Genomic DNA, 9,204 nt, shown 5'->3' with positions numbered 1-9,204 from the left:
ATATATACGTAGACGCCCCATCGAGCGCTGAGCCGTACGTCAACGCCACCGCCATATTGGATGTGGCAAGACTGCGCTGTAAACTAATACAAGTAAATGGACTTATTTTAATAAAGCGCCTGCCCTTTCTACAAATAAATTTACGTTTTACGTCTCGTTTATTAATTCACACACGCACTAATATACTTGGGAAACAATTAGGCACCAAATATAATCTATTTAATTTTCTCAGATGGCAAAAATAAGAACTTTATTGATCCCACATAGGAGTAATGTGGAGTAATGGAGTCGACCATGCTCCGCCTCTCAGACGGCCTAACTGGCCAATCAGGAGTCGCCGTTCTGCGGCTGCGCATTGCACTCGGCGTGGCAGCCAGCACTGCGCAGCTAGGGCAGATAATTCACTGACAGAGGGCTAAAAACAAACACCTCATATCATCGTTCTCGCCTCGTTTCCTTTCAGCGTCACCCCGGGGGAACAAGCTCAAAGCGCAGTCGCATATCGGACCATGGTGGGTGTTAAAGTGATCGGCAGCGACCCGGACTTCCAGCCGGAGTTGGCGGCCGCCGGCTCCAGGCTCACCGTGGTGAAATTCACAATGGCCGGGTAAGATCCCGGTGGCGGCCGCAGAGCCGAGCCGCCACCCTGGCTGTCCGTGTTTTGGATGTTTTATTTTTATTTTCTGTCTCTGGATGATCCTGAAACATTGAGATCGGTTTCACGTGGCTGTTCTGGAGCTGTAGCACTTTAGTCAGAGTGAGGTAGCCCCCGGTGCTAGCCGCAGCAGCTAACTACAATGACACAGCAGTATTGGAGACTTTACACTAATGACCAGGCACATATTTGTCCGTAATCCAAGCAGAACCACTATTGTTACTACTGCGTTACATAGTGAATATTTTACCGTGGACCCACTGCAGCATGTTGTCATGACAATGTCTCAAGCTGCTTTATACATGCCCTTAGTTTTCAGAAACTTGGGCTTTTTATTATTTTACCTTCTTTTCTCATAATATTATTTCATTTTATTTGTTATATACTGTCTAATTATGTCTTGCTGCTTTTTAATGTCGATGTAAAGCATTTTGAATTACCTTGTGTTGAATTGTGCTATATAAATAAACTTGCCTTGCCTTTATACAGGACTGTGTCAGAAAATTTGAATATTGTGATTTTCTGTAATGCAATTACAAAAACAAAAATGTCATACATTCAGGATTCATTACAAATCAACTGAAATATTGCAATAAAACAGCTTAAGCAAACTCAAATATCCTATCTCAAAAAATGAGAATATTCTGGGAATCTTAATCTTAAACTGTAAACCATAATCAGCAATATTAAAATAATAAAAGGCTTGCAATATTTCAGTTGATTTGTAATGAATCCAGAATGTATGACATTTTTGTAATTGCATTACAGAAAATAAAGAACTTCACAATATTCTAATTTTCTGAGACAGTCCTGTATATGACACTTTGATTGATCTATAGACCTACTGATTTGATAAAGTTTATCGATTATTTGATAATGATATGCTCCTTGCGACTCTTCCGAAGTATAACGTTATAAGGGATCAGTTTTAGGTTTTTACAAATATAATAAAACTATTGAAATGTTAGCTGGCAAGCTATTTAAATGACTACTCATAGGACGTGAGGATGTATAACTCAATGAATCATCTCTGTACAATTGTACTATCATAACAGATCTGTGACTAACTCTCGTCTGCCTCCCCAGATGTCGGCCCTGTGTCAGAATAGCTCCAGTGTTCAACATGTTGAGCAACAAGTATCCACTGGTCATCTTCCTCGAAGTGGACGTACATGTCTGTCAGGTAAATCTAAGCCTCTATATCCACCTTATTGTTTTCATCCTGTCATGAACAAAAAAATGTTTCTGTGAAAAGGCAAAAACATATGTTTAGTATAAATTATCTTGTGTTATTGTACTATGGATCATTTGAGCTTCCAATGTGGTGTTTTTATTATTATTTTTATTAGTAGTGGCCTTACTAGTAGTAGTATCAATGTTTTTTTTTCTGTTAGGGTTGAATAAAAGAATAACATCAAGCAAATCTTGCTCACTTTCTATAAAGTCAAAGATTGTAGACCAAATATTAAACCCCTAAATGAATAGAATTAGAACTGAATAGGATTGTCTTTATTGTCATTGTACCAGTACAATGAAATTGACAGTACAAAGCCTTAAAGTGCAGAATAATTTAACATTAAAAGCATAAAAAAGAATAGGCTAGACCTTTTAAAAGACACATTTAAGAGGACAAGATTAAACACACACACCGTAGCAGCTTAAGGAGACAAAACAAAAAACAGTAGATTGCAGAGACTGTGAGCAAAGATAGAGACATACGCAGGCGTTGAAATTGCAGAGTAGGGCGACGGGCCGGGACTTGAACTATGGCCTCTAGAAATGGCGCCCGCCGAACCCACTGAGCTATCGGGGCCCCATCCCTTAGAATGTTTTTAGCCCTACTAAGACAGCGAGAGCGGTACAGTTCTTCCAAGGCATGTAGTGAGCAACCAATGATCTTTTGGGTTGCGTTAACGACCCTTTGGAGGGATTTCCGGTCAGCCACTGGGCAGCTGGCAAACCACACACACATGCAGTATGTCAGGATGCTTTCTATGGAGCAACGATAAAATGACATAAAAAGTGGAGACATTGACACATTGATTGTTTGTGTATTTTTCTATGAAATTCAAACAGCTTGTTCAGTTCTTAAACAGGCTGTGGTAAATTGGTTTTGCAGAAAAATTGTGTACCATAAACATGTGAGCCTGTGTATTTACTAAGAGAAGCACAATGTGATATTCATGTTTAGAGAACTGTGTAAAATACACATTTGTCATGAGACAGTTCACTAATGACAAAGCCAAGTAAAGCAAACTATTTTTATGCCTTTTTTTTGCAGGCAACAGCAGCAGCCAACAACATCTCAGCGACACCAACATTCTTGTTCTTCAGGAACCGGGTTCGGATTGATCAGTATCAGGGGGGAGACTCTGCAGGTCTGGAGGAAAAGATTAAACAACACACAGAGAATGACCCAGGAAACGGCGAGGACTCAGACATCCCAAAGGGCTATGTGAGTGCTCCAACATGTTCTTTAGCCCTTTTCACGCGGCAGTCACATCATTCACGCAAAACAAAAAAAAAAGCCATTCACATTAAGCGCCCGTTCCCCTGTGGGAATTCACAGACTGAACGGATGTGGCTAAGAACTGGATCAGTGTGTGATTCCACATATCTTATCCAAATGATACAAGCCTCGTTAGTAAGATCGCTGTGTTCTGCTGTTACAGCTTACTTTGCAAAGCTTGTTTCCCCTTTGATTCGCCTCCGTTATATCTAGAGATGTTCCAATACCAATTTTTCTTCCCTATGCCACTTCTGTTAGCCGATACAGGTTGTTCTGAAACCAGCGTGTTGTTTAGAATTTTTATTTTTCCCAATAGCTAATTAAACTTTTTTTATTTTCAAATTGACATCAGATAATTTATATCTACTGAATAAAAAGCAGTTGCAGAGTCATCTGTACAGTGGCTGATCATGTAGGACAATGAATCCTACAGTTTTATCCATCATTGCTCACAGCTCTGCCTGAGTGTACCACAGTTTTCCTGGTGGGAATTTACAACCTTAAATGATATTGATATGATATAAAATGATAAACGTGATATTACCAACATAATGTTAATTCTAGATAGCTATCTCAGTTCAACAACTCATGTCCCACTGACTCGCCACCTGGAGACTCAAAACAGGAATTTCCAAGTAACTAAAATTAAGTAACTTAATTCCGGGCTTTTAGAGGAACAAGGAAGAGTAAGAATTCTGTTTCTGAAAATGACATGGTATCAGATGGTACATAGAAGACACCGATACTCACTGATACCATACCCATGTTTTCAGGGGCATCTGGGAGTATTTTGGATAATGGAATTATCTCTAGATACAACTTCCCAAAAGCAGATCAAATGTGCAATGAAATTCCCTGCCTTCCACATTAGAGCCGTTCACGTGCAAAACAAGGCTGTCACGACTATAATGTCAGCCCAAAAGTCCCTCACACAAGTGCTGTGCGTAAAGGTCCATTGTTATATTGAAGGATTTGGATCATGTTATATTTATCTAAGCAAGAGTGTAACTCCTTTTTATGCTTCACTTGAAGATATACTGGCTAAATATTTACATCCTTGTTGGGAAGGAACGCTTCAGTGCACATGAAACCTGTTCAATCACAAAGTCTACTTCAAGATCATCAAATTGGAAATGAGTAATGTCAAATAAAAGAGACGTTTGAACCAAGAGTTGAGTGTATTTTTCCGGCTGTGCTTCTCAGATGGACCTCATGCCTTTTGTCAACAAAGCCGGCTGCGAGTGCCTCAACGAGAGCGACGACTGCGGCTTCGATAACTGCTTAGTCAAAGACTCGTCCTACATGGAGTCCGACTGTGACGAACAGGTAAAAGATGCTAATAAATGGGATGACATTTTAAAGTATTGAATAATTCTTTTATTGACCAGTTTTTATTTTTTGAAACAAGTGAGTAGATTGTAAGAACCGAGAACTACTGCTTAACTCCATAGTGGATATATGTTCTGTTGGACTTTATTTTCCTCCAATTAATGAATGTGACTTATTGCCTTCTAGTTGTTGATAACGATGGCCTTCAACCAGCCGGTGAAGCTCTTCTCTATGAAGCTACTGTCCTCAGACTTTGGTGAGTTTTAGTTCTTCCTGAAACATCAATCTCAACCTGTCACCTGGAGGTGATGTAATGAAAGAAGTTATCAATAACGCCCCCCACCAACACCTCTCGCTCCCTCTTCTCCACCCTGTCTCAATTACTGCTCTTGCTCTTTCCTCTCTGTGGCAGCCCAAGCCCCTAAAGTGGTAAAGATCTTCATAAATCTTCCTCGTTCTATGGGTTTCGATGATGCAGAGCGGAGTGAAGCCACTCAAACTCTCGAGCTGTCAGAGGAAGACTACAAAGACGACGGTCTGATTCCCCTGCGTTACGTCAAGTTTCAGAATGTGCAGAGTGTTACGGTAAGAGTGCTAAAACACAGCCAGACCACGTCTGTGATGTAGCGTCGTAGTGAACCGGAAGTGCAGCTTTTCCATACAAATGAACGGGAAAGTGTGTGAAAACTGTCGACTGGTGTATATGTCGAGCAGAAACCAGCGTGTCCTATCAGATTGGTATCTTGGGGGTTTGGAGTCCAAATGACCAACTAGTAGGGATGTCCCCATCACATTTATTTTACCCCCGAGTCCAAATCCAAGTAATTTGATTTTGAGTATGGGCCGATACCAATACTCCAATGCTTTGGTAATCCATAAAATAGAAAAGATTAAAAAAAGAAACGGCTCTGTTCTTTCCATCAAACCAGTTCCCAAATTGCAAACAGCAGAAGCTGCTGTAGGTCTGTGTTCACGTCTAATTTCAAATATTTCCAAACTGCAGACATTTCTGATGTGCCAATGAGCCGGCTGTATGCCTGTATTGCTGTACGTGTCCTTCAGCCAATGCTGCCAACTCTTCAGTAAGGGAAGTCAAATAACAATAGGCATGATTTAGAAATGCAATTTTAAAATGACTAAAACCTGATAACAGAAGGAATATTGATTATTTTTCCTCAGATCAGAATGAAGTCAGGGGATAGAGCATGCTCAAGTGAGTTTATTATGGGTTTTGACGCAGTGTTGCCGTGGTAGGGAACGTGATCATCAGAGTATTTGAGTTCAGTGGTTCGTGTCAGGGGGACATTTACGGGAATTCCAGGATCCTTTATTTTTTTTCCCAGCAGCACTTTGCATTGTAAGAAGGATGGTGTTCACTCATGATGCCTGTCGGTGGCCACCATGTTATGGCACCAGATAACAAGCGGTTCTTGCCAGCATGGCTGTGTTTTTTTACTTACTGCCTCAGTTGGATCTCACAGCTTTCTTCTGTCCCTACATTTCACTATCTTTGAAGTTAATCATGTTTTTTTTCTTCTCTTTCCATCCAATTCAGATGTTTGTCAAATCAAACCAAAAAGATGAGGAGACAACAAAAATCAACTACCTGACATTCATAGGAACTCCAGTACAGGCCACCAATATGAACGACTTCAAACGGGTACGATAGAACAACCTGCATTCATTCATGTTCAGCCGTGTTTGAGTGTTGTGTTCATGACCAAACATTTGTTTTGCTTCGCTGCAGGTTGTAGGGAAGAAAGGTGAGAGTCATTGAGCAGGAGAAACGAGGGGGGAGACGATGAGAAGAAAAAGAAGAAGAAGAAGAAGAAGAAGAGGAGGAGGAGGATGCGAATACAGTACATCCATGAATTTTGTCCTGTCAAAGCTGCCACATAGAAAGTTGTCAGAAGAAAAAAAAAACATTCACACAACCTCCAGCAATCCTCATTTTGCTCTTAGTGAATTCTCCATCTCTGGAGAGTCGGTCTATAAATCATTTATATTGTAATTCTGATGACATCACTGTAAATAAAACGATCCTTTTTCAAAGGCATGTGCTTCAGGGATGCTTCATTTGGATCCTGCAGCAGGTGGAGGAGAAGAGCAGAAGCCCTGACTGACTGTACTCTATTGAAAACAGTGCTAGTAGTGTACTATGCTACAATAGTAGCATTAATGCATGTATGAAGTTCAACCTTCACATGGGTATCGAAAATATTATCAGTGCAAAAACATGCATCTGCTGATAAATAGGCCTGTGTTGAAAAAATCGATTTTCTGATTCTAAATCGATTCTCATATTAATTCCTAAAAATCGATTTGTATGTCTAAAGATCGATTTTTTTTTTATTTTTTTTTCTCCCATCATTACATTTTTGCCTGGTGAACTTTAATCCCAGTAGTCCCAGTAGTTTTGAAAACTCCTGAACTAAATGAACTTTAGAGAAAATGCTGGACATTTCAGCTTAAATTTCTAAATGTTATATTAGTTCAATGAAGTTCATATTATCTATATTTACTATAGCTTGTTTGGTTTCTCTGTTATCGGACACGGTTTGTCATGAAATACCTGAAAAATGCCGGGTGCTTCATGGCAAGCTGTGTGTCTGGTGACAGAATAAATCAGACAAGCTAAAATAAATTGTTTACTGCATGAACTTTTGCAATTTCTTTATTTTTTTGCACTTTAAATGGATATTGAAAAGCCTATTTGAGTTATTTATTTCTTAGTCATTTCACAATAATTATTGTGAAATTATTATTTCACCAGTTATTTTACAGTCATATAATCCAGGAAACACTAACCCAAATCAATATCGAATCGGATCGAATCAAATGGTGATAATCGATTCTGAATCTTAAGAATCGGAATCGAATCGATTCTTGAAATTTGAATCGATACCCAGCTCTACTGATAAAGTGTGAATATTATGGAGAAATAATTTTGATGCCCCCATTCTGGTTGTACTGTATGAAGTCACCTGATGCAGTTACAGTCTCCTTAGACTGCTTAGTGGTTATCATCATCATCATCATGTTTTAACCTATCACAAGCCACCTCGGAAGCTGTTCCTCTTGCTGGCACATGTCACAACCTGGCAACACATTTCCCTCAAGAAATCATTTCAGACACACTTATCTATCAGACGAGAAACAACACGACGACATACAGAGTTACGTCCAGGTTGGCAAAGATCATCTGCTCATCAAAGAGTCCAGATCTACTGAAAGACACCGTGGCTTTTTTTTTTGGTCGTCACCACAACTGCTACAAGAGCAATGCCGACGGTCACTGGTGGGATGCAGAAGTCAGTGGCAACAGACATCCACACCAAAACCTGGGGTGATTAACTACTCTGCAGCTGTGTAGAGGTGACTTTAAATATTAGTTAAATGTTAGTAGGGCTGAGACGGAAGGTAGATGTACCGTATGTTCAGAAAAGCCAGGAAAGCTTGAAGTATTGAAGGATGCAAACTATTTTTATAGTGATGGAGCGCACTCAGGGGTGAGAGAGCGATGGTTGGAGGAGACTAATAGTCATGATGGTCAAGGTAACAGAATAGATGAGGTGGTGGACAAATATTACATTACATTTAGCAGACACCTTAATCCAATGCGGCCTGCAACACAGAAAAGGGCTTAAGCCACAGTAACGTAGTAGATGATGAAGTAGGTGTAGTCAATTGAAGAACCACATGTGAGAACTATTTGCTTTGTGTGAAGAGAGGGCAAGGCCAGTCGGTGTTCTGAAAAGCTGAAATACAGTGTTAAGGACAGGAATGTGGAGAAACAGACAGTAATAGACTTTGCTAAAAGGATGGAAATGGCTGTTGTAAATATGCCACTCCTATTTCACTGTGTGATGCAGCCAGGCAGCAAAAGGATGGTAGAAGGTCAGATGGCACAACATGATGAACTGATGATGTCACAAAAGAGCCAAAGTAGAGCAGAAGATCAAGTGTTGGATGTTAAAAGAAGGAAAAGGTTTGAAACAGAAGTTGGATACGAAGAAAGATGACAGTGGCATCTCTCAAATGGGTGGCAAAGTGACCAAAGATTACCAAGTGGCAAATGTTAAACAAGAGACTGATGACCAGTTGCATGAACTCCTGAACACTGAGGCAGGAGAGAAGGATCTGTGCAGAGATCACGATGGAAGAGTGTGCTGCAGGCAAGGGTGGTTTAGGACAGCGGTTCCCAACCTTTTTTCCTTGTTCCCCCCCTACTTGTGTCTAAGACCAGCCGGGCCCCCCAACCCGTACGTACTGGCACCAAAAGAGTAAAGTGATTCGTTACAAATCTTTAATTGAAAAAATGAAAATTAATTACGTTTTTGTGATACATTTCTCTTTGGTTTACCCTGTATACATATGACTCACCTTCATTTTTTGTCACCAATGTATAAAATACGCACAGAAAATAATTGCAAGGACATAAAATAATTTCTGAAAAATGTCTCTTTTAATATGAGAGCAAAAATGTTTAACATTTTTCCTTTAACAACCTTTCGGAGTAGTAGTATGATTAAATGTTGAATAATGATATAATAAGTTATTATGTTTTTATCCTGCTAAATAACTTAGAAATATATTTTGGTCATTTTAAAATACTACGTGGGTTTATACAGACTTGGATTACAGTATTCCATTAGGTGTTATTATGATTTTTTATTTATTTAATATGCGCAAATATAATTTTTACAACTGC

The 9,204-nt window shown here is 39.6% G+C and overlaps 1 protein-coding gene across 1 annotated transcript; it reads left to right on the top strand.

The window, feature by feature from the left end:
- The first annotated feature begins 352 nt into the window (after nt 1-352).
- txnl1 (thioredoxin-like 1) lies at nt 353-6,732 on the top strand. The gene is made up of 8 exons (XM_061733553.1): nt 353-607; nt 1,742-1,838; nt 2,937-3,110; nt 4,368-4,490; nt 4,680-4,749; nt 4,906-5,078; nt 6,049-6,153; nt 6,241-6,732. The coding sequence occupies exons 1-8, from the start codon at nt 510-512 to the stop codon at nt 6,268-6,270; spliced, it is 870 nt and encodes a 289-aa protein (XP_061589537.1). The 5' UTR covers nt 353-509; the 3' UTR covers nt 6,271-6,732.
- The last annotated feature ends 2,472 nt before the right edge of the window (nt 6,733-9,204 follow it).

The sequence above is a fragment of the Cololabis saira genome, chromosome 11 (genome assembly GCF_033807715.1).
Source record: "Cololabis saira isolate AMF1-May2022 chromosome 11, fColSai1.1, whole genome shotgun sequence".
In the NCBI taxonomy this organism is placed as follows: Eukaryota; Metazoa; Chordata; class Actinopteri; order Beloniformes; family Belonidae; genus Cololabis; species Cololabis saira.
Note: the sequence above shows the minus strand (reverse complement) of the source record. Positions and strands in the feature narration are given on the sequence as shown.